The following is a 26,551-nucleotide window of genomic DNA, read 5'->3' on the forward strand; positions in this document are numbered from 1 at the left end:
CGGAAGGGTCCCAAAACCCATTCATTGTCCCCTCTCCCTCTTTATTTCTTTATGGACGAAGGGTCAACCCCTGTCTCCTGCCCATATTGCTTGGGGGCAAAGGTAACATTGTGCATGGAAGCTGCACCTCCACCAAGTTGGGGCACTGGACTGATCATGTCTGGTTTACCACCCATTGCTTCATTACGTAGCACTTCCCAGTTCCAATTAACCATTTCAGTATGGATGACGCCTTCTGTTGGCATCTTGTAGGCCAAAAAATCGAGTGTACATGATGGTGCCAGCATACGGCATCTTTATTATATTTTTTTGTTAGTTGTACATGGTAGTTACCCAAGTATTCTGTAAACTGGTTTGATCACGTTTTTCTGTGTTCATTATTAATCAGAATAAAAGAGTGAGATTAATTCACAGCACCGTGACATTATATTTTTTTATAATGCATGTAAGTGTTGATTCATTGTTTTATTTGGCAGCCATATGCTGTGTACAAGAACTTGACTCATACTGAAGTGGTTAAGGAATATAGAAGCAAAGGAAATCCTTTCAGGTTGCCAGTTTATATTCATCAGTCATTTAACAACCATTTATTCATATCTTTTGCATCATTGCACAAATCCACCCTTATCCACCCTCAGTAGGCCTCTTCCTCTCTATTCTCTCTCTCTCTTTCTATCTCTTGCTTCCTTCTCCCCATCTCTCTCTTCACGTCATACGTCCAACTCCCTACCATTCCTCCCTTTCCTGCATACATTCAATCCTTTCTCGTTAAGTCCAATAGCTCCACTTTTCCATCGCTCCCTTCTCCATCCATCCCCCCCTCCTCTCTTCTCCCATAATCTTCCTCGGCTCCCTCCCTACCCCGCTATCCGTTACAATCAGCCTCTCGTCGACTCTCCTCTTCGTTCTCCTGTTATCCTTCTCTCTCTCCTCGTCTCATTACTACATTCTTCCTTCATCTCAATTTTCTATCCTATTCCTTCACTAAATGAATAAAAAAATAATTAAAAAAAAAAATTCTTCGTTTCCTTCAAATACTCTCCCCCTTCATCCTCCTACCCTCACTCTTTCCTTCTTTCCTCCCATCCCATACATCCACATGTCTCATCATACATACTCTAAATCCACTAAAGCTCAAATATACCCCCACTTCCTCCCCCAAGAACTCCATCTTGCTACAATCCACTTTCCTTTCTCCATGCCCTAAACCCTACACTTGCTCTGCAATTACTCCCTATAAAAATGGAGCAACACTCATGGAGTTCGTGTCCCATAGACATTTATTCACCTCCCACTTAATGTCCTGTCGCCGCCAACAATAGCTGTTGATATATCATACATAAACTACCCATTTAACAACCCTTCACCCATCTCAGCAACCTCATGGTAAATATGGGTTAACTCTTGTCCTCTGTGCCATTATTTAGGGTCAGGGGGCAATGCAATGAGGCACAGACTACTTTCACATCTAAAAACTGTTTTTATCCCCCACCTGTGTTATCCCCTACAGTTTATCATGTGTACCCACATTACCCATTCAACTCTGAAATTTATGCGCAGCAGATGAGAACATCCCATTAGCTCCTTTCTTTCTTGGTCCATTCCAATCTTCTCTCCATTCTGGCCTGGCCTTTTGCAACACAACTTACACTTGCCCTGCAAATAGTTTTCATGTACTCAAAGTCCCCTTTCACCTCATCTCATTCTTGGTCTTCCTGCTAAAAGTTCACATCTACTTCCGTTTCTCTACTTCCGTTTCTCACCTTTGTGACAAATATTTCCTTTTTTATCTATCTGCCATTAACCACTTAACCACTGCAACAAACCTCAAACACACCTTTGACCTATGTGTCACAGCTCCTTCCACCAACTTTACTCGGACATCTGCCACATTTTGTTTTCACAATATTTTGACTTCCTTGCCATCAGTATACATTCATTAAATTGCTCTCAAATTGCTGCCCTAGTTATTTTATTTATTATTATACAACCCTTGTACATTTCATCCCTAAGGTACTGGTTTCCTCAAAACTACTTTTTGATTCAAACCCAGGGCATTTATTTATTTATTTATTTATTTTTATTATTATTAGCTTCACCTTTACATCCAGTGGCTTCCAAACACTTCACTGCGACCGCTAAACCCCTACATTCTTGAGTAAAGCTCTTCCTGTCTTCTGAACCCTTTGTCCAATTATGTTCAACCATCCTCCGGCATCAGGCTTCACTCATTGTATCTCATCTCTTTCCTTTTGTCCACATTTTATCAATACAGCCTTCTTCCCCCCTTGTATATGAGGGTAGCCAAAGTAAAGGCTAAGCATCCTCTACCTCCACCCACCTCCTTTGTTTCCACTTCTCATTTTAGCTCTGTTGTCCAAATAAAACCATAAATTTCTATCACATAATACTCTTTCAAGATTAATCTAATTTCATGTTATCATATACAAAGGACCCAGTGTATTGGAGGTAACAGGAAAGGAAGTGAAACTTCAAATTTCTTGGTTTTTGTTTTTTTTATCAGTTTTATTGTTATAAATTAACCACAACTAACATGTAATGAAATAGTAAAATTTATTTTTTTTTTTTTTTTTTTTCTTTATAGTTTCTTCAAATGGTTCCAAGAAAATCCATGCTTCTATTTTCTCCTTAGCTCCTCTATGCAACAGCCATTGTCCTGTCAGCTGTCAGACTTAATAACTACAAATCCATTTTTGGCCTATTCTGGCCTCCATGAAGGGGCAGATGCACGGGGACTGGTTATCTGTTGTGGTTGCAGCACTAGAAACGGCACCAACAGGAACAGCACTTGAAGGCCCATTTCTTGGGGTTGACGAATCTGTACCTCCCTCCATATTTTCTGAACACAAAATAAAAAAGCGATACAGCCATACAGTGCTATACTAAATAATATCAAAAGTAACTGCAGTTATATTCATATATATATATATATATATTTATGTTAGCTAGTGCATGGAAATTACCTGAATTCTCTGCTTCCTCAGATTCAGTGGCTGGTCCATTGGCCTGGGAAATGTCAAGGTTAAACACACCAATTCCAATTATGAACTTGTTTTTATAAACTCATTTTGCAATATTAAACTAATGTTACTCCATACTAAAGGTACTAAGCAAAAAAGTAGCCTGTTCTGTGAAAGCACAAGAAGTAAGGACAGATTTTAAGGAAGTGATTTAGGAGACTTAGCATAGAAGATCTACAGAGATCCACCACCCAAACTCTACACTCCCAAATGGGCTACATGTTTGAAGAAAAGGAATAAAGGTTAAACACAAGAGAGATCTACTTCTTTATTTGAATTTTTTACAGACTGCAACATCTACATGAAGGCATGAGAAAAAAAAATAAACTTTATAGAAAAATACACAAAAAACAGAACTAGTGCAGAGGTATATTCTGAAAGGAAATGTTGAGGTTTTTACCAGAAAGACAACCATGCAACGGAAAAAAATCCTCATAACATAATCCCTGATAGTGTAGAGAAAATAATGTAGTAAATGAAGATAAGAGTATACAATTTTCTTCTGCCAGGTGGAAAAGGAACTAGCAAACCAAAAGCTAGGCAATTACCAATTGGCTAACTAAAGACAATTATTTGCTTCATACAAATGTGACAATGAGGGAATAGATTCACATTTGATTATACTTGCACCGCTGACTGAAATCTGCTTGTAACTTTGTTACAAAGAATTTTTTTAACATTAATATGGTGCTTAGAGTTTCAACATTTCACCTACACAAGAAAACAGAGATCTTCCCTTCAGTAGGCTGTGAAATAGTTCAAAGAGTGAATTTACATTGTTGTATAACAAATGACATCTCAAAAGGATGGCATGAATTGTACATTATTCAGAAAGTTGACTCCTATAATTGTACATTATCTAAGAAAAATACATTACATGAAATTAGCTTTACCAACTGCATGAAAATAGTTGAAATACTAAGGTCACAGTCTTTTACTCCGGGTCATTTTGTAGCTTCAAAGTAATAGAGATACAAGACGAGGAGCTATCTAAAGTGAAAAATAAGATGACAAAAAACCTCACTTTGGAAGTATGGAATGGTGTCTCCAATTTTCAACTGACCTGAGATTCCTGTCCGGGTCCTGTTGCGGAGGGAGGAGCTGGTGAAGGTGTGTTTTCTACAAAAGTGGCAGTGTTCTGGGGTGCGGGTCCTGTAGCGTCATTGCTATCTTCTTTGAGACCTCCGGGGGGATTAGTTCCTGGGATTGATGGGTTCGTGGAGTTGGACATATTCTGGGGTAAGTGTCCTTGTGTTGACCGCTGTCTCTCCTCCGTTTCTCGCCGAATTTGCTCCTTCTGTCTTTCCACCATCAAACCAAAAGAAGTCTCGTCCAACTTAGGGGCTGTTAACTAAAAAAGGGAAATCAATGAGTACCGTGAAGAAATGCTTCTTATAAATAGAGAGAGAGAGAGGAGAGAGAGAGAGAGAGAGAGAGAGAGTGGGAAAGAGAGGAAGAGACAAAGCAGAAAAAAACAAAAACAAAGAGAAACAGTAGTAAAGAGAGACAATGAAAACATGGCCAATTTATGTTGACAAATTAATTAACTAATTTACATATTCATATATTTATTTACATTTAATGGAAGGTTAGAGTGGAGGTGGGGACTACCCTCTAACAACTCCAAATTATGACATGAATTACAATTTTATATGGAAATTATAACAACAAATCCGTCAAGAAAATAACATAGTAAATAAAAATATATTTATTAAAATAATCATGTTTGTGCAACATGAAATTCAAGAGAACTACTGGCCTGGCTAGATCAGCTTGCTATGAAAAATATTATGAAAACTGAACCCCCATACAAAAGTTATTTACCTTAACTTTTCTTAGTTCTCCCTGGAAGAGCCCACCTGCTTCCATAAACTTCCGTTTCTTGGCCTCAAATTTTTCTTCTATTTGTTGCAGTTCAGCTTCAAGCTTTTTCTATAAAAAATAATGATCATGATTACAACCTATTTTTCAATTTTTAGTAACTAACACCTAATGCTAAATATAATCTTCATTTTACCTTTCATTCAAGCCTCCCGATAGGGGGGAATTTGTGACATTAAACCAAATCACCTTTCATTCTAATTCTGAGGAGATTGAAGCAACAGGCGACAGAGATTGAAAGGGTTAACTGAAAAAAGAAAGTTACAAGTGCATGTAGGTAAAAGTAAGAGCGAGATGTATGAGAAAATGATGGTGGCATGTTAAATGAGAATATGAAGGATGAGGCTTCAGGAAGAACAAAATTTTGAGTATTTGGGGTAGTACGAGGCAATGAACAGAAGAGTTGTTGTGGAGGTGAACTGTAAAAGCAAAGGTAGAATGAACAATTCTTTGAGAAATAATGATCTGGGGATGAATACAGTGGAAATGTAGGTACTGTATTAAGCAGAGATTTAAAATATAAGGGTGGCAGATGTGAAGAGTGAATGTCAAGTTTAGAAAAACCCAAAAAACACTAAGGTCTTCCCCGCAGAACAGCACATGAAAATGATTGGCACACATTTTTATACTAAAGCCAATTCCTCCCTCCACATCACACAATCTTACCTGATGCATTGTCAAAGACTGCACCTGTCGCTTCAGGACTGTGAGACGCTGACTGGTCACCACTGATCGGACATCAGGCACAACAGTATCAGAGAAGATCTCATTGATCAGACGATGGTTCCTCATATACCGGGCATGGGATACATGCTTCACATTTAAGCCATCATCATAATCTGTTGCACACACAATTATTAATACATACTTTTGAGTCAAACATAGTATTATTAGTACTGTATCACAAGCCTATCAGTCACATACTGATGATATTCTTTAATATAGTGTGTGTATTTACCTAACTGTATTTTACGGGAAGCGAGCTATGCTCGTAGTGACCTATTTTTATATCTTTCAGCATCCAATTTGATCTTAAATATTCGTATAGTTTTTGCATTCACTGTTTCCTCATTCAGCACAGAGAAAATAAGGAAACTGATGTATAGTTAGAGCAACATACCTTCTTCATCTTCTGCTGGTTGTATATCAATGCGCCGATCCACTTTGGTACTAGCTGCCGAGCCTGAAGACCTGTCTAAAGTTTCCTTCTCCTCTGTTGCTGCCACACCTGTTTTGAAGGCTAAGTATTACAGAGACAGTTTATTTGTTTCAGTCCATTAAAGCTTGAGCACACACATGCCTGCAGTTTTCTATGCAAAGGCAAATAATGTGTGTGTGCAGTTTACATTTATACAAAGTGTGCACCTCTAGTAACATGAGTCCTTCAATGTGCAATGCAGAATTACTTTTTACAAACATGTCTTTGGTCTTCCTCTCATTTTATTCAAGAAATGAAGACTAATAATCTCTAAACTGATCTAATTACTATAAGTGGCAATCTGAACTAAGGGAACATGAATCCCATAAAGGCACAGATACAGTGGAACAACTTACAAATCATACAATAAAGTCCAGGTTAGCATGTAGAGGATATCAACATTTTAGTGTTTTCATGGGGAAAAATAAATTATGGTAATGCAAGTCTTTCTTGCTTACCGATGAAAACCTATCTTGAAAATGAACGGCATTGCTGCATGTGCACATTGTATGTTGAGAACAATCCAACATCAACCCTTTCTGGTCTAAGGACAGTGCTCTGCATGTTCACTAAACTGGTTGGCCGAGCTGGATTCATTTGCTGATTGACAAGGTAAGAATATTAAAGTGTTCCCTTATAACTGCCACAGCTGAGTGCTGATATTCAAAGCAGGCTTCATGTATTTTCTAAAATATTAATTTCCTATTCTCCTTTTACAAGCACCTAAATTTAAGTCTCACTCTACTAATTACAACTAATCCAGATTGTCAAGACATCACTGAAGCCAGGTGCACCCTACGGAGAAAGCCTACAAGCAACAATGCACTTGTCCTAACTTCTATGCCAAGGCACACAGAGTGGGGAGAATGACCAAACACATGGCCATCAACTAATCAATCCATTTTCACACAGACCAGTACACTCATCAATGAGGTCAAAAAATTAAATGGCAACTTTTATGCATTCTAAGGACTGCTGTGTAACCAAAATGGGTTGATGCTGAGAACCAAGAGTGGCTGCAATGCACAAAAAAATCCTCGGAACAATAACTAAACTGAGCAAAACATAATAACACTAGTGTAACACCTATGTGTATGAATTCGCTCTTTGTGCAGTTTAATGTTTACAACTACATTTTTGTAAGAACAATCTACATATCAAAAAGAATAACATTCTGACCCTCTGAGGCCCAAATACATTTTAAATATCAAACAATAATCAAATGTGATCTTAACTTTCACATAGTTAATAAGATTTCACAAGCTGAAACTAGTAACAAACATCAAATACAGAAACAGGCAAAGGAAAGGAACCAAATAAAAATTACAGATAATTTGGATATTGCATGGTCAAATATTGCTGACAGTCCAGCTTTCATTTTATATGTCCATTTCGTCTCAGGTTTAAAGAAGAGCAGTGTAGGTTTAGGAGAATAAGAGTGTGTTGGTAAGGTGTTTATGGGGAGACTGTTATTAAGGAGAACTTAGGAAAAGCTATGGATGTTTTTTGGCTGTCTTGGACATTGGTGTATAATAGAGCCAACAGAAGCTTTGTGGAGCATGTTACAAATATATGCCATAGAATGAAGTCTGTTGAAGCAAGACAAAAGTTAGTAGTGTATGTTTTGTGAAGGTCGGGAGAAGGGTTTGAGGTATATGTAGGACATCTGGGCTGTGTGCTATTTGTAAGTTGTGTGCATGGATGGTGTAATAAAGGGGGGTAAAAATTCTGAGTGCTAGATGGAGGTTTGACAAAAAAAAAAAAAAAAAAAAAAAAAAACTGTTGTAGTTGATATTGTGCTTATGGGACATCCTGACAAGAGATTGAAGCAGTTAGTAACTGAGTTTGGGCGAGTATCCAAAAGTTACCAGAGAATGTGGGCAAAAGTAATGTAACAAAATGTACAAAGAATGATGGTGACCAGTTGAATGTAAGCATGATGGGCAAGGCCTAATTAGGTAGCGACTTTTGAAGTATGTGTGACCAATCAGTCAATCCATTGTCCCTGGTCGCTATTATACAAGACCAGCAACAGCCTCTGGTTAGCACTAAAGTCACTTAGGAAAGATATATTGTGTTTATGTCTATGCATTGTTGTTGTTATTCCCTAGACTGTGTGTCCAAGCAGTTCCGTCTCCCCAAGGAATGCCATGGCCGAAACTGGGTTTTCCCACAAATCCTTTATGGAGTGCATGTTGTGTTGTTTGCATGTGTGATTATGTATATTGCAGTCTTCCATGACGTGTTGAATAGTATGGGGTGAAGTGTTACATCTTGGGCATTTGTTGACAATGCAGTTATCTAGTCTCTATGCCAGCAATTCCCAAACTATGGGTCGCAAGACCTTGTTACAAAAAAAAAATAATTTCAATCAAAAGCTTCCCTACACTTGTGTTTTCAATAAAAGAAGACTTTCGAAATTGCTTTTTAATAATGCTTGGGTCGCCACATCTTCACCAGATCTGGATTTGGGTCACAGCCAAAAAAAGTTTGGGAACCACTGCTCTATGCATTGTTGGTGTGGGATACTGTAATATTAGATGTTCAGTACCCCGTGTGGTTGATGTGGGAGTGAACAGAGTGGATATAGTGGTGAATTTTAGTAAAGGAAGCTAGTCAATTTCTGGGTGAAATGAAATGTTCCGAGATATAGGAAAAATGGGGATGAATGCAATCGTAATTTTGCATGAGGTAGTGATTCTACCAACAGTCCAGTGGCCATGGCCAGGTAACTTGCAAGCTCATAGGTTACTCAAAGAAATAGTGTGTTGTTCTCAAGGGATTGTTAGTATGGAGCATTGTAAAATGAGGTGTGCAGTGTCTTCTGTGTGATGGTTCCATCTAGGGCAGTTTGATTCCATGATCTATTCTGTGCTGATGCTGTTTTAATGCTGAATGGCATCCATGCAAGCATGCCAGTATGATTCTTACTTCTCTTGATAGGGATTTTTCTGTGGGGTTATGTCTGGGGTTTGTTGGGGTACCGAGCTTGGCTACACAACACACCCACATTCAGATTACAAAATAAACAATTCAAGAACAATCGCCAAATTCGACTCCTAACCCCTCCACACATAAGCCCCACAAAAAATCTCTCCAAAGAGAAACAAGAACCACATTAGTGCAAGTATGTTCGGGTCACCACCCAGCACTAAAACAATACTGACAAAGAATGGGCCTGCTCCAGATGCAACTATCACATACGGGACACTGAACACCTAGTCTCATTGTCACATCCTGCTGTACTCAGAAGCACAATATTTCTTCCTTGATTGACTTCTGGGTCAATCTGGTGGCTGCTGCTGATTACCTATGAACCATGGGTCTCATGGACGAGATACTTTGGGTAACATGATTACGTAGAACTGTGTGCCCATCATTTTCATGAGTTGTTCTAGGAAGACTATTTTGGTTTCTTGTGTGCATGTTCTACTGGGGTGATTTTAGAGTTATTTTTCTTAAAGTTTTGTGTTGTTTGTCGGCCATTTCTTGATTGTTAGGAACTGTACTGTGGAGATATAATCAAATATAGTTCTAAAATTTGCTTGTACAATGTGATATTTCTTTCTGCTAGGCAAACAGTGTTTGTTACATATCTTAGTACGTCTTTGATTTGTGGGATGAAGGACATATGCATATTGAAAGTAAGGTCCCGAATTTTAGAGTTTTTAATCCAGAGGTAGAACTGGCCATTTATTGTGCCCGTTGGGTTCTTTGATTTATAGTTGTCTAATGTGAGCGTCATATTTACCCACTTCTTGATATCAACATGAATTCAAAGATGGCCATTCCACCAGCACACTGTTAACAAACACCACACAACAAATACTGGAGGGCCTTGATAAAAAACTGCCTCCAGATGGGAGAGTAAAGGTACCAATAGACATAGACAAAGATTTTGATAAAACTCCCTCTACATATCCTGTCAACTAATCAATGAGAAAATGAAGTCTTAGACCAACTCTCAACCTAAACATAATGAACTTCAGTGATCTCCTCAAAAGACGATCCCTCCCCTCCAAAACAACCACCAAGCAACTTTCCTACACATTTTAATGAGCTTGCCCTGAAATCTATCCACAAGGAACAAGAAACCCCTCTGACCGCCAACAAATTTGCAGAAAAAATGTAAACCACCCATGAAATGGAATATACAGGAGATACTGAAAGATGTTTAGAAAACATAGATATAAAAGTTACCCTTTTAGGATGAATCCATAACAATAGTAAAAACATATCTCCACAGGCTATAGAAAAACATACCACACAATCCAGATTTCACACACGAGATTGCCATCCTAACAATATTCAATCTGTTGCCCTGGTTCTCTCTTGCAACCTTTAAGAAATCAGCCAACGTCTAGTTCTGCCCATAAATCACTTGATTTTGTAGAGCTTTGTTCCACCAAAGGTAAGACATGCTTTGTTTAGAAAAACTTAGTTCATCAACCTGTTGTCCTAGATCTCTCTTGCTGGACCTGTGGCCTTGAGGAATTTTAGGTCTTTTTATATATTTTTTTTACTTTGGCTATCTCCCCTGTAATAAGGATAAAGCACTTCATATATGTATCATATTCAGGTGCTGACTGCATAATTTAGTTACTATGAAGTCAATACATAAGGAACTTCAGTAGCACTGCTGCAGACCAGTCACACATCTTTTATATCAGGAATACAATTCTTTTTCTTAAACAACTTTTGCTGTTCCTTCTTTTAGCTGTACCCCTTAAATCCCTCATTTACAACCCTAAGTTTCCACATTTACTTTTTCCTATCTGTCTGTGCTGATGGGAACTAGAATCCCACCAATGTGTTCCAATACATGGATAAAATGTGGAGACTGGGAATCACCTTACTGCCATTTTCTCCGATCACCTTTGATTGGGTCTTTAAATGTGAGTGGAGGCAAAACAAGTGAGTAAACTAAAGAATGGTAGCATGTTGGTGAGACCATGGATGTATTAGCACTGAATGAAAACAAACTGAAAGGGAAAGGCAGGGGCAAATTTGGGAATGTGATTGCTAAGGTGTTCAACCATAGAGGAAGAGCATAGAGAAGCGGGGGTACTGTTGGCGAATATTGAGATGTAGTGTGAATAGAAGTGTTAAGGGGCATTTAGACGGTCAAACTGATTGACAAACCCGGTTTGTCAAACAAGTGTTTGAAATGATGTTTGACCATGTGAATGGGGTATTTGGTTGTCAAACATGTTCAACAAACGTGTTTGATGACCAAATACCCCATTCACATGGTCAAACATCACTTCAAACACTTGTCTGACAAACTGGGTTTGTCAAACTGTTTGACTGTGTAAATGGCCCTTTAAGGTTTATTTAGGCAAAACTGAGAATAGGTTAGGATGGGTTCAGAGTATATAGCCCTGGCAATGAGAAAAGTGAAGTGAAAGAATTTGGAGCGACTTTAACAAAATTGTGAACAGAATTGGACGGAATATGAAAGTGTTGGGAAATCTGAATGCTCAAGTACAGGATGAGCCAGCAGATCAAGTAACAAGTGTGGTGTGCAAGGATCAAAAGCAGAGAAAATGTTATTAAGTAAACATCTATACACTGTATGAAAAAGATGTACTATGTAGGGGTGTGCCAATTCCATTTTTTTGCCGATGCTGATTTACCATTAATTGCCGATGCAGTCCTATTTACTTTTAGTTGCTGATGCCAATTCTACTTTATATTAAAACTGATATACCGTAATTATATAAAGTAATTGAACTATGATTTTTACTTGCTTTATAATCTATGCAGATTCATACATGCCAGATTGGGCTACTTTTTTACTACTTTATTATGTATCTACTTTTCATTATGTACTTGTTTCCATAAAAAATTCTTGTTTACATATATTTTTAAACCAGCATCACTAAACATAATTAATTCATGGTTTTATTCTATAAGCCAGTAGTACATAATCTCTAAAACAATACATAAATGCATAAAAAAAATTAATCGTTTTTATTATGTTGTTGATGAACAACTTACTAAACAAAATAAACCTTAATATAAACTTTCAAAACGCTAATAAAATACATGTGATACTACCAAAGATGCTAGATGTTTTTAATTTAGCAATTTTTAAGCTAAAGTCTATGTACAAAAATTTTATTTTTGAATAACAGAACTATTAAGCCAAAATGTATAAAAATGTATTGTTATATATTTACTTGTCAAAATACATAAAAAAAATCTTTAAATTTGTTTGGTTATAAATTGCTGCAGAATAAGTGGTAGTAAATCCGTCCGCCCATTTTTCGCACTTTTAAGAGGGTAAAATTGACACTGACACACGGATGATTTACTCCTATATTACTCTCGCTTAATTCATGTTGTAGAAACTTTGCTATTTCAAAAAAATATATATATTATTTTTAGTTTAATCTCATATAAGAAATACAAAAATTAAATTAAGAATTGATATAATTTGCTCTAACATTTACTCTGGCTTGTACTGTTATTTTAAAAGCATCACCATCAGCGTCGGCAAAATATTGCCGATGCCGAATCAAATTCTAAAAAAGAATGCAGATTCTCGCCAATGCTGATTCACCAAAAGTGCCGATTCTTGCCGATGCTGATTCACCAAAAAAGTGTCAATCCAATTAATCGGCACACCCCTAGTACTATGCATGGGCCAGTGATTTCTGGCATAGTAATCAAATGAGCAGTACTGTAGTAACGTCCAAAACTTACTCCAAAGGTGCTGCAGAATATCTGATCATCTGATGGAAGGAAAAGCTTTCATGCCAGTGCATTTGAAACTATCATGAAGATGACCACAAAAACAATAATTTTAATTTGCTTTTTTTGTCTTTATGAAACACTACCATAATATGATCAATGTCTACCACCTATATACCAAGGGCTTCTTCCTCACCTTATAAGGGAGGTAGCCAGTCAACGCACGCACCCACTCTCATCCACCATCCTCGCTTCTCTATCATGTTAGCTCCGCATAGATGAAGGGTAATCCCTATCCCCTGCCCTGTGGATGATCAATGTACCTTCCTGATAGTTTTGAACACACCGATATGAAACTTCTTTACGAAGAAAGTGCCCTAGCTCAAACTCCAAAGCGTAATGGCTCAAGTATCATTAACAACTGACTGGTCAGTTCACAACCCAGATCTAAATCTCAATATGTGCGACACTAATATATATATAAATATAAAATGTAGAGGCACAGGGCAGTGGACAAGATGCAGGGATGACCCATCATCCAGGAGGTGCCAAGATAAAAGGGAGGGAAGGGTAGAGGGAAGTGGAGTATGTAGGGAATGGAATGGGTGGGAGTGGTTTTTATCCCTTTGTTTTTTGGCTACCTCCCTTGTAAGGGGGAAAAGCCTTTGATATATGTATGTGTGTGTGTATATATATATATATAATGGAGAGGCACATTAGCACCCACAATTCAAAGCAGCCATTAAAGAATAATTCAGACTAAAATATTCTGTCCTTTCCCTTCTGAGATCTCTGACTGTGGTAAAATATAATCATGATAGCCCTACAAATTATCAGAAGTAAATGTATAGCATTACGAATTTTTATGACAAAAGCATGTGTGATGTGTGGCCTGGCCTAGCTACCCTACTCATAGGATGAAAGAGAAAATGCTATGTTGGCTACATTCTTGTCCCCTGCCCCCAGGGTAATCAGTAAAAAATATGGTGGATGGGGATGGTATGTGAGAGATTTAGGGAGGATAATAGGAAGTAGGAAGAGTAAATATAAAAGTGATCAGTATTCCTTTTTGAGTGTAGATTACCTTCCAGTCATAAAAGAACTTTACATGACTCTGTTCACAAAATCCTTATACACTGACTGCATACATCTCGTGCAATTAATACCCATTACTGCATGCACATATAAATATGTACATAAATTACGAACTAAAACAATGTTCACCTTTATATACAAGGGTAATAAAAACCACATATTTTCATATTTTCTATTTTAATTGTTTGATTTTCAAAATATAATATTCCTTCTGGACCTTGTAGAGGTCCCTTTGTGCATCCCAAGCTTCCTTCATTGAAATTAAAGTTTCCTCAATCATTTTTTCTCTTCTAGGATTAAATTCACTTGCCCTCCATGATTGGCTTAATTCTCTAGGGTTCAATGGGACACTGGGATTGGGCAGAAACCTGTAAGAATTGCACATACATTTGTCTAACATCAGTTACTGAAGAAAATGTGGCCTCATCACTGGCCACTGTGATTACTAGCTACTTTTTGTGCAAATAATAGTATATACTGCAATAAACAGTGAAGATGTAATTGTATGGAAGTGTTCTGCTTAATTGGCTGGGTTTTCCTGGTAGTTACTCTCATTTACACACCCACACACATGCCTAAATCGACTAAACTGTGCAGTGGTACCATTCTCAACTGCTAATTCTGTGATCCAAGTTTGAATTGCACCTAAGGCTGAAAATTCAGCATCTCTGCCCTATGAGCTGGCATTCCAGGTCAGGTGGGAAAGGTGCTGGGTGTATAACATCACAGCATTAACCATTTATGAACTCTGAGCTCTCATCAAGGAGGGTAATAGCTGGTGATCATGAGTCCAACACGTGATCCAAAACAGGGGGGAGGGGGGTATTCATTCATGCATGCACACACACACACACACACACGACATCCTCTTTCTTACTGCTTGATTACATGGTAATCCCCACCCTCCATCCACTTGTGAATTATATAGTTGACCATGAGAAATCTTTTAGAGGAACATCATTTCCTCATCTATTTATGACCTTATTTCATCCATTCTCTATCTTTCATCCAAAGACTGCAGAGACAACAAATAGGATTTTGTATGGGTGTAGGTGAGTGTATGCTTTGATTTAGCCATCCCCTTATTAGAGGAAAAAGATCCTTTGGTAAACATATATGCATACATACATATACCAAAGGCTTTTCCCCCCTTACAAGGGAGGTAGCAATTATATATAATCTACATTGCTATATATATTAAATACAGTCATAGATTCTAGCCATACCTTTCCTCTTGGTATTTTCTCATATGAACTGCAACACTGTCTCCATAATCAATATTATCATGCTTCGACAAATCAGGGTCTTCTGTTTCAAGTTCCACTGGCTTATCTCCATCTTTCTCTGCTCATTAAACATGAAATGATCAAAATTAATTTTTTTCCGTGTATTGACATGCACTAAATATATGAGCAAAATAGATGAAGATATGTGAATCACTATAAACACATTTAATCAGACCCTTTCGCTGCACCCGGGTTTCCCTCAACTGAATAAGTCTTCCAGATGGTATTTAGAATAAAGGTACAAGTCTTACAACCCAGTAAATATATCAAATGAGATGGTTTAACTCTTCCACTTCAGTGAATGAAATTGCCTTGTGGTGGCTTAAAAAATGTTGAAGTTGTAAAATGCAGTGAAAGGGTTAATCTGTTCCATTATGCAGAGAATGTTATAAACTAACCTGTAAAATTAAACCTGGAATGATTCCTTTTGAATGCTGTGGGAATACTGCTCACGTTGCAGGGCAAAGCAAGCATATCCCAAGATAATTAATTTGATGTTCCTTGCTAGATCTATCTGCCGCTCTTCTTCAATCCTGCACTTCATCAAGTTTTCAAATTGCGAACAGCTTTCAAATGGTGTCCACTCTTCATGTAAATTTCTTACTCTGTGTTGATGTGGTAACCATGAAACTTCCAGGTTTAGACTGCTCAATTGCACGGACTTGTCCTTTCCTTGTAGGAAATTGCCCTAATCTACAGTATCACCAAGTTCTGGCTTTCTTTAGTTAGAGCGCAATTTTAGTTGATTAAATGATATCCTGGTTGGGTTGGAAAGTGTGCATCTGCCACTTACATCGAAGATGATGGGAAAAAAAAAAATGCTAATTCATATGGAGCCAGTATAAAGGGAGAGAGACTGGAGGAAGTGGATAGTTTTAGATACTTGGGTGCAAATGTAGCAGGAAATGGAGGAGTGGAGGTAGAGTGTATATTGAGAGAAGCGAGTAAATGCCTTGTGGGATTAAAAAGTGTAATGAGAAATAGGCATTTGGGAATGGATGCTAAGAGGAGATTGTTTGAAGGAGTGATTGTGCCAACAGAACTGTATGGGGCAAAAACATGGAACATAAGAGATGAAGAGAGGAGTTTGAATGTGTTTACGATGAGGTGTTTGAGAAGTATGGTAGGGGTTACTAGGCTGGATAGAGTGAGAAATGAGGAGGTGAGGAGAGGTATGGGGGTGGAAAGGGAGTTGAGAGTTAGGGTTAATGAAAGAGTATTGGGATGGTTTAGACACATGGAAAGAATGAGCGAAGAAATATTAGTAAAAAAGGTGTGGAAGGCAGAGGTAGAAGGAATGAACATGAGGGGGCGACCAAGGATGAGATGGATGGATGGGGTAAAAGGGGCATTGGGAAAGGGGGGAATGTGTGTTTAGGAAGGACGGGAGAAGACAGAAGATAGGGGTGAATGGAGAATGGCTGTGTATGGATGATGCTGTGATGCATGAAAGGAAGTGGGTGAGGGATGGGGGGTGAGGGAGTATGTGTGAAAAATATTTTGACGCAGCCCAAAGAGATTTCTCCCCATCTTCTCTTTTTCTGCATGAAGGGACTGAGAGGGGGGGGGGGTTGCTATTTTAATGAAGCAGCCTTGCTGTGGATGTGCTGTGTCTTGTGACACTACTTCTGACCCAGGGCAGTGGGCAAGATGGAGATGACCCATCATCCAGGAGTAGCCAAAATAAGAGGAAGGAAGGGAGGGAGGGAGGGTGGTGAATGGGAGTGGAGTATGTAGGGGATGGAATGGATGAGAGTGGATTTTATGCCTTTGTTTTTTGGCTACCTCCCTTGTAAGGGGGAAAATGCCTTTGGTATATGTATGTATATGTGGAAAATATTGACCCTTTTTTGGCAAGTCAAATGTTACCTTGGTCATTGTCTTCATCATCATAATAACATATATGATTCAGAGATTCAATTTTATATCATGAACCCCTCTCTCTGGAAGGGCTTAGATGGTACTGATAGAGGACTCTTTGAAAGAGGAAATTTAATGTAGTATGCCCTTACTACAAACCCATTCATCACAGCCTCGTTTCACCCCACCTATAATCTTAAGTTAAAGTAGCAAACGAAAACAATGAATAAAAAATAATAATAAGAATCATAATACCTACAAACCATCCCAATTATCTTCCATCAACATTATTTGCCAGCTCTCTTTCCATCCATGTTTTCCACCTTACCTCACTTCACACTATCCATCCTCATAACTCTCACCATACTTTTTAAATCCTTCATCTCAAACACACTTGTCTTCTTCTTGCCTCCCTCTCTGCCCCATAAAGTGTCATGGGCACAATCACGCCTTCATATAGTCTTCTCTTTATATTCATCTCCAGATACTCAATTCTCAGGACACCTTCCTATCTATCTTTCTTTCCCTGGGATTGCTTGGCGAGACCGTCTAGGCAGCACCACTATCATCCCCTTTTAAGTCAAGGTGCACACCCACTCCTATCCACCATTGTTTCCCTTGTGTCTCAGCTCCTTGTAGACGAAGGGTCATCCTGGTCTCCTGCCCACTGTCTGGGTCAGGACCAATGCTGCGAGACACAGCACATCCACAGCAGGGCCACTTTAATTACTCAATGAACCTCCCTCATGCAGAAAATAGAGACGATGGGGAGAAATCCTTTCAAGCTGCATCAAAATAATATCCATGAACAGCCATCCTCCACTCAGCACTATCCCTTGCCTTCTCCCTTCCTTGCTCAATGGACATTCCCCTTACTCAAAGCCCCTTTCACCCCATCCATCTACTTCATCCTCAGTCACCCTTCGAGTTCATTCTATCCAACTATACTTTCCACAATTCTTTTGCTAATATTTCTTCATTCATTCTTTCCACTCCCAAAATTTTTACTTGTTTCCCTTACTCTGGAATCTATTTCAAACCCCAACACACAACCACCCTTCTCCCTTGTACACCTCATCTCCTTACTCTCCGCTTTCTCATCTCAGATTTTGTCCCAAACAACACCACTAGCTGCCCCAAGACCTTGTCTGACTTAGCCACAAGTGTGGGGTCATTTATTCTAGCCAAGTCTGACAGGAGTATTGGGAAGTCTAAGAGTCTCACATAAGGTTTTGGTGTTGGTGTGTGTGGTTGGTATTGAGGTACAATGGATTTCTGCTTGTGCCTCCTGTTTTCAGGCTCCACATGCTCCAATGGTTACTGTGGATGGGGTAGATACTACTCAATTGGGAAGCTTTTTTCTTTCAGAATATGGTTTATTTAAGATATTTAGATGTTCTCTATCATGAGAAACCAGACTGTGGATGCATAATTTCACCCTTTCACTCCTGATAATGACTTGTACCTTTATTCTGGCTACTATTAGGAATTTCACTTGGTACTGGGGAAACCCCAATACTGTAGGGGAGAGAAGCCAAACGCAGAGTATGGGATCCAATATATTGTATCCCATACTCTGCGTTTGGCCTCTCTCCTACAGTGCTGTTGCAGTTGTTGCTGCTTTTACTCAAACCCCCAGTAAAGTGGAAGTGTTCAACCTAAATTGATAAACAACTTCACTGGTAAAAATGACTTTCCTTCTCACTGTTGCCAAAAGAATGTAATCTTGTTGCATAATAGAACTATATATACACTCCTTCAGTCCATCAGTACATTTCCTTGCTACTGGCACACATTGTCACAATAACCGACACCATTCCACTAAAGCTATTCCCTTTGTCATGCTCCAAAAGACAACCCAACCCAGGCATATCTCTTTTACCGTTTTTCTCCTATCACAAGAATTTTTGTCATCTTAATTCAATACCTTCTCCCCTAAAGACATTAACATCCAGAACTCTTCCAATTTTCATTCTGAACACTAATACATAGTCCAAAAACACCTCAATTACCATCCCACCCATCACCTTGGCCCATGTATACTTATGGCTCATCCTCTTGTGAAACACTGTATACACTACCATCATTTACCTTTTTTACATATCTTGGTATTTCTCCATTATATTTCCTGCCACCTCATTCCTCCCTACTAGGCTGACTTATCTATTATCATTAATATCACACAACAGCACATTTATGTTTCTATCAGAACTCTACAAACTCGTTTAAATAAATTCAAAACACTTCCCACATCTTATTTTTCTCACTATCCTTCTATGAAATGTCAAGGGCTAGGGTCTGGGAGGGGGATGCAAAGCATAACCCTAACAATTGGATCATTGAATGTAAATGGATGACAGCAAAAAGGGACTGGTAGTACACGAGGTGAGAAGGTGTGTTAGTTTTCAATGAATTGAAACTGAAGGGGCAGGGTGAGTTTAGGAATGTGGTGGGTGGGTGGGTAGGGTGTCTGGACTGGTGAGAGGGCAAGGACAGAAGGAGTGGCATTGTTGCTAAGTGATGAGATAGAGAAGTGTATGGTGGATTGGAAAGAGGTTTTATCAAAGGGTTTTCTCAAAGATAATGTAGGTAGATGTGAAATTGGGATGGGAGATACTGGTATTAATTTGTCTATCTATACCTACATACCAAGAGATATAGGCAGATAAATATCCATATCTTCCATCTCAATTTCACTTTCACCTACATTACCTTTGATGACATTGCACATTCAATGACCCAATTGTTTGGGTTCTGTTTGGGGGTCCCCCTCCCAGACCCTCTTATGCCAACTTTTCATAAAAAAAAATACTGAAGGGAATCCTTACTCCCCTCATTCTATGTCATTTGGTCACCTTCTACAACACCCATGGGCAAAGTAACGGCAGTTTTCTCCCCCCCCCTCCCACCCCTCTCTGTTTTTACAGTACACACCTTTGCTCGTTTTTCCCTACAGTAACATTTCTACCCTCACTTGCCAATAACAGGTTACTCAGTATCATTTCTAGGTTCCTAACCACCTAGACTTTACATTCTCAATTGTTTCCTTTTATGCTCTTAGCTTTTAATTACTGGTGGATTACAGAACGGAACTATCAATCATGCTGACATATACTAACCTGTTACACAATTAGGTCTCTTAGATGGTGGCTCTTGAACATCCTTTGGCAATGGGTTAAACTGTCTCTTGCACTTATCACTGCTTGCAACTAGAGGAAAGACGGCATTAATAGCATCGGCTATACTTTTATCACTTTGGGCCGTATGTCTATCTTTGTTAACCATGGACCACCCTCTTCACATCCATCACAAACTTTCTTTCACTTACTAGCTCACATGCTAAGAGGATTTGTGGCTAAGTCCATTTAACAAAATTTAATTTCGATTTGTAGGTCTGGCACTAGTTGAGGCCTGAGGGTCATGTTTGTGCAGCCTCTTTTTTGTAAACATTAATGTATCCCAAATTCTGGCCTCAAATTTGCAGTTAATGGAACAAATGTGACATCATCACCTAGTGACCAACCCAACAGTATGCCGTCACTGAGTTGCATTACCAAGGCAGCAGTTGTTAATCCAAGCTGACATAATACACATCCCTCATGTCATCCACTTTAGTGCAAACCTAATTTCCATTGTTTCAGTTTTCTTCCAACATTTGCATGAGTTCTTTGTAGTTATTAGTGAAGCTCTAGGCACTTTCAAACAGTAGTATGAATGAATAAATATTAAATACAAAACTTTCATAAATGATGGCAGAAATAATCGACATGGAACTTACTAGTAAGTTAAAATATAGTATACTCTTATACTAACACCTACTTAACTGTATCTTATAAACACAATATCAAGATAAACAGTAAAATTAAATGGTTTGATATTCTAATTTTAATTCTAACAGCAAATAATAATCCGTACTTTCAGTCACTAGTGCACCAATGATTACGGCCTAAATCAGCTGGGATAAAAAAAAATTACTTTTTCATGCACCTTACATCACATGAATATGCACTAGTAAAATGCTTATTTTGTGTATTGAAAGACTACAAATTGAAACAAGGATTTGGCTCGAGAACAAACTTGTTACTTTAAAGCCAGTTCAGAAATCAAACCAGATTAATTTTCATGTTAAGTGCCTGCTGATTCATCACTCTGTTTTCAGTATTCTACCTTCAAAAATATCTGGTCTAAGTTTTCATTAAATACTCATGAACAACTTCACACTAAGGAAAATCTTATGTTCCAAAAATGATACCAAACAAAACTGAGTGAGGAATGGAATACAGTGAAAGAGAAAAGGGAAGTGGGAATAGAGAATGAATAGATGTAGTCAAGTGCATGTGCTGCTTATCTTCAATGTATATCAACACCTTCACCACATTCTTCGTCTCCAGACACTTTCCATCACTTTCTCACACAAAGAGAGCCAACAACTGAACTCTCTCTCTCTCCTCGTCTTCCTACTGTTCCCCAAGTAGAAGGTGGCCACTAACTTGTTTGTAACTGTGCATCTATTTCATTATCAAAAATGATGGGGGAAGATGGTACTAGTTTCCCTACTAAACAAAACTTTTATTCTTGAGGATACCATTGTAATGCATTTTCAGTGTTTCACCACATTCTCCCAACAACATAAAATCTCCGAGAAAACTGTTTGCAATGAGGGTAAATTATGTAGTAAAATCTTTTTAGAAAGGTCACATTTTCATTCCTCATGCACAAAACTCTATGCATAAAGTAATTATTATGATGTGTGTTTCTACGGTTATCCGAACAAGCCACATCACAACTGTTGCTGTCCCCATAACAGACTATTACATAATTTGATAGAGCCACCAAATGCCCTTTTAGCCTGGTTTATTCAGCTTGTTCACCATTTGTATACAAAACATCAGGCCTACCCCTAAAACCAATTTCAGTACCATTATTGACCCTTCTTGCAAGTGTAACCTGGGGCAACAGACTTACTGACTGACATCCCACCTTACCAATCATTGTTAAAGATACACAAGTAGAAACTTGTATGTTAATGGCTATATATCAGATATTCCACAGACATAAACATATAAAAGAAAACGTTCCCTGACACCAGTGGTCTGACCATGCACAGATCATCTTCAGCAAAAAACAGATAATCAGCATGGCACCTGCCGTGATATGCCCCAGATCCAATTATCACACAGACGACATGGAGCATATCATATCTGGGCAACATTTACTCATTTCAGGAGATTCATTAAATATTTCCTGTCCTGAGTAACCTGTGAGTCAGCCATGGCTACATTCCTCAGGGGCATGGGTCTACGGCAAGAGAGATCCAGGGCCAATTTTATCACACGCTGACAAGAAACGGCAAATTTCCCAGCAAGAAAATGATGTGGAGCGATAGAAAGCCAGAACGTCTTACAAAACCCAAAACTACAAACTGAAACAGCTTGGAAACTTTATTCTTTTTCAAAATCCACATCCATACTGATGTGAAACTAAGGCACATATTTCCTAATGGTAGATTTGCTCACTTTAGAAAGGACATTTAATGAAAAATAAATACACCAACATATAAAAATATGACACTATTTCTTAACAATAATTCAGTAAACATTAGACACCAGTGCATAGGTATACTCAGTAGAGAGAGAGAGAGAGATAGAGAGAGAGAGAGAGAGAGAGAGAGAGAGAGAGAGAGAGAGAGAGAGAGAGAGAGAGAGAGAGAGAGAGAGAGAGAGAGAGAGAAGAGAGGAAGGGGAAGGGGAAGGGGAAGGAGAAGGTGAGGGAAGGGAGGGGAGGGGAGGGGAAGGGAAGGGAGGGGAAGGGAAGGGAAGGGAAGGGAGGGGAGGGGAAGGGAGGGGAAGGGAGGGGAGGGGAAGGGAGGGGAGGGGAAGGGAAGGGAAGAGGGGGGAAGGGAAGAGGGGAGAAGGGAAGGGGGAGAAGGGAAGGGGGAGAAGGGAAGGGGGAGAGGGAGAGGGGAGGGGAGAAGGGGAGGGGAGAAGGGGAGGGGAGAAGGGGTGGGGAGAAGGGGCAGGGGAAAAGAGAGGGAAAAGGAAGGATATAGAGGGAGGAGAAAAATGAAGATGAAAGGAGGAATGTAAAGAATGTAGGTATAAAAGAAAGAAGTAAGGGAAGGAAAGGGAAGGGAAGGAAGAGAAGGAAAAAAGTTATGAAAGGGGATGAATGGAAAGGCAGGGGAAAGATAGGGAAAAAATTGGAAGGGGAAAGAAGGGAGGGGACAATAAGGGAAGGGAAGGGATGGGAAGTGAGAGGACAGGAAGGGAAGGGAAGGTTATGGAGGGAGTGAGGAAGAGGAAAGGAAGGATAGGAAGAAAAGGACGAAAGACGAGAGGAACAAAGGGAGGGGAGGTGGGGGAAAAAAGAGAGGAAGGAAGGGAGGATATAATGTAGGAAAGAGAGGAGGCAAAATGAGAGAAAGAGGAGAGAGTATTACCTGTGTTTTCTTCATCTTAGGGTAGATCACAAAGTCAAGACTTTCAAAGTGTCATGGTATACATATCTAAGTAGACCAGAAACTGCACAAACTTACTGACAAAGAATTGCTCTATCAATATAGTGACCTCTACATGAAAAGAAAAATATAACTCAAGGGTACTTTTGAAGGTTTTTCATTCTTAAATCTAACACCACCAAAAGAAAACTGTTTAATGAAAGAAAAGTTTGTATAGCACAACACCAGAGGGTCAATGTGTACTGAACTTCTAAGTTAAATGTACTTACCTTAAAAGTTAAAAAAATAAATAAATAAAATAAAATAAATAAATAAACAAAAATCTACAATTCTCACATGCTAAAGTACACACTCTAGTATCAGGATATACTTGTGACTAAACCTGCATCTGCGAGTTTCAACCACGACATTGCAAATATTTTAAGATGCAGTTAATTTTTACGTTAAATGGCTGCTCAAAACAAGCTAGTAATCTTTAGGCCTCCAAACAGTTATTTGTTGAAATCATACCTAAGCTAACATCAAAAGTAAGTACTTCACAGCCACATATAATAAAAATGTAATATGTCATGTGTCACGGATACTGTGCTCAAATAAAATAACACACAAGACGTAAGTCATTTCCTTCATGATCTCCCTTCATTTTAGCAGTATCAAATACAAAATAAGGTACATGTAAGTAGAAAGCTGACTGAAGAGGCAAGCAAGGCTCAGAATAAAACCCCACCAAAGAGCATCACAGAGTAGACCAAAGCTCTACTGCTCCGAGCATGCTTAAATGGCCAACTGTGTGCCATGCTTTTTCTTATAGGATTCACATGTTCAGTCAAGCCTAGCTGTCTACTTTTAAATTTACCTCCAAAGCCATAAAAAGTAATCTGTAAAATGTGTAAACACTTACCCTTGCTCTTTGCATTCAAATACGCCTGATAGCTGGGTGAAGCATGATACGTTTTCATTGCTTTCTCATATTCAAGCTGCAAGACAAAATGGACAAGACACAAGTAGTACCTAGGAGGAAGAGTACTGGGGAGGGGAGGCAAAGAAGTGAGAAGAATTCATTTTAAATAGAAGGGTGGCTAAGGTCATTCAAAGTGCGAGAAGCAGCAAATTAATAAAATATTCTTGGATAACAACATAGAAAAAACTCAACAAATGAATAAAGGAACTCTCTCAAATGAATCTGGCTACTGTGTTTTGTTAGGGAAAATGGTACTGGGAGAGGAAAAAAAAAAAAGAAAAGGTTTGTATGTATTTACCTAGTTGTATCTTACAGGAAGGGGAGCTACACTTCTGGTGTCCCGTCTCTGTAATTTGCTCTTAAATTCATGTATTGTTTTTGCACACACCACTGTTTTGTCTATTATGTTCCACATGTCTATCTATAGATTGATAGACATATCTATATATATTCAAAATCTGAAATATTATTTGGTAACCTTGATTCATACATGCAAATCAACTATGTATGAGCTTGGGGTCACCATATAATGAAGCAGCGAGTTACACCAGCTTTGGCTGTAAGATTCTAATGTGGAAGTGCTGTGTCAAGATGCACTGCTCAGGAAGTATGGATGGGAAGTTGACCCTTAGCCTATGGGATAATGGAAATTGCAATGAATGGGTTTTGGATGGATATGGCACAGGTATAGGGTGGAAAAGGTATTTTGGTATGCATATATGGTAGGGGGATGAAAAGGGGGGTTAAGGAGCAGTTATAGGTGAATGATATTTTGATGCGCCTCAAAGGGATTTCTCCCCATCTTCAATGTTACTGCATGAAAGGACAAGGGGTGGGGTGGGGGTTCGCCAATTAAATGAACCGGCCTTGCTGTGGATGTGCTGTGTCTTGTTGTATTGCTTCTGACCCAGGGCAATGAATAAGATGCAGGGATGACCTGTCATCCAGGAGGAGCCAAGATGAGAAGGAGGTAGGGAGGAGTGGTGAATGGGGATGAAATGGGTGGGATTGGAATTATGCCTTTTGACTTGGGCTACTTCTCTTGTATGGGGGGGAAAAAGCCCTTTGTATATGTACATGTGTGTGTATATATGTATATGTTTATGTATATGTATATATATATATGTATATATATATATATATACATATATATATATATATATATATATATATATATATATATATATATATATGTATATATATACATATACAAAAATGCTAAGGTGAGAGGGAGGCAAGAGTGGTAGATGGGAGTAGAATGGGTGGGAGTGGGTACTTGCCTTTTGATTTGGCTACCCCCATTGTATCCAGTAAAAAGCCCTTGGTGTATAGATTCCCACATTCATATAACACTAACAGTGCGAAGCTTCTTCTCCCAGATTTGTGAGAGGACCTCAGGACTGTTGTTCACGGTGACTGCAGGTTTCCAGTCAATTAGACCCACGGCAACAATTATCATTATTGTACTGTATTGTATTTCTCTAATAACTCTTTGGATAGCCCTTCATCCACAAGAAGCTAAGAGACTTTTAAAAGTGGATGGGGAAGGGTGTGGGATGGATGGAGGGTGGCTGAATAGTAGCTTTGGCTGGCTACCTCTTTTGTGAGGGTGGAATGAAAACTATTATAGGAAACAGGTATTTTGGGAAGAATGCCAAGATTTGGTGATTGTATCTGTGGCAAAATAACCATTATAAAAAATGATAATTTTCCACATATACAATGCATTAAACATAATGTTCAAATGCTGCATACAGTACACACATATGGGCATATATGCAGTATATATATACATATACCAAAGGCTCTTTCCCCCTTACAAGGGAGGTAGCCAAAACACAAAGGCATAACATCCACTCCACCAACTCCATTCCCACACACTCCACCCCTGTCTCTCACTCTTATCTTGGCACCTCTTGGATGATGGGTCATCCCTGTATCTTGCCCACTGCCCTGGGTCAGAAGCAGTGTCACAAGACACAGCACATCCACAACAAAGCCATTTCATTTAATCGGTGACCCCTCTCTCCATCCCCTCATGCAGAAAAAGGAGATGGGGAGAAATCCCTTCAGGCT

The 26,551-nt window shown here is 38.8% G+C and overlaps 2 protein-coding genes across 2 annotated transcripts in view; both read right to left on the minus strand.

The window, feature by feature from the left end:
- Nucleotides 1-2,693: 2,693 nt before the first annotated feature.
- Nucleotides 2,694-26,551, minus strand: part of LOC143040548 (SWI/SNF-related matrix-associated actin-dependent regulator of chromatin subfamily E member 1-like) — a 57,486-nt gene continuing 33,628 nt past the window's right edge. Inside the window, exons 8-15 of the mRNA XM_076211628.1 lie at nt 24,416-24,491; nt 20,177-20,266; nt 6,043-6,150; nt 5,589-5,761; nt 4,866-4,973; nt 4,105-4,392; nt 2,985-3,027; nt 2,694-2,860 (exon numbers count right to left, since the gene is read on the minus strand). Coding sequence (XP_076067743.1) covers nt 2,694-2,860; nt 2,985-3,027; nt 4,105-4,392; nt 4,866-4,973; nt 5,589-5,761; nt 6,043-6,150; nt 20,177-20,266; nt 24,416-24,491 — 1,053 coding nt within the window. The remainder of the gene's footprint in view (nt 2,861-2,984; nt 3,028-4,104; nt 4,393-4,865; nt 4,974-5,588; nt 5,762-6,042; nt 6,151-20,176; nt 20,267-24,415; nt 24,492-26,551) is intronic.
- LOC143040685 (uncharacterized) lies at nt 13,559-15,802 on the minus strand. Its single transcript, XM_076211980.1, has 3 exons — nt 15,596-15,802; nt 15,138-15,255; nt 13,559-14,279 (listed from the first exon to the last, which is right to left on the minus strand). The coding sequence occupies exons 1-3, from the start codon at nt 15,669-15,671 to the stop codon at nt 14,084-14,086; spliced, it is 390 nt and encodes a 129-aa protein (XP_076068095.1). The 5' UTR covers nt 15,672-15,802; the 3' UTR covers nt 13,559-14,083.

The sequence above is a fragment of the Oratosquilla oratoria genome, chromosome 29 (assembly GCF_046742065.1).
Source record: "Oratosquilla oratoria isolate Oo_2021 chromosome 29, ASM4674206v1, whole genome shotgun sequence".
Classification (NCBI taxonomy): Eukaryota; Metazoa; Arthropoda; class Malacostraca; order Stomatopoda; family Squillidae; genus Oratosquilla; species Oratosquilla oratoria.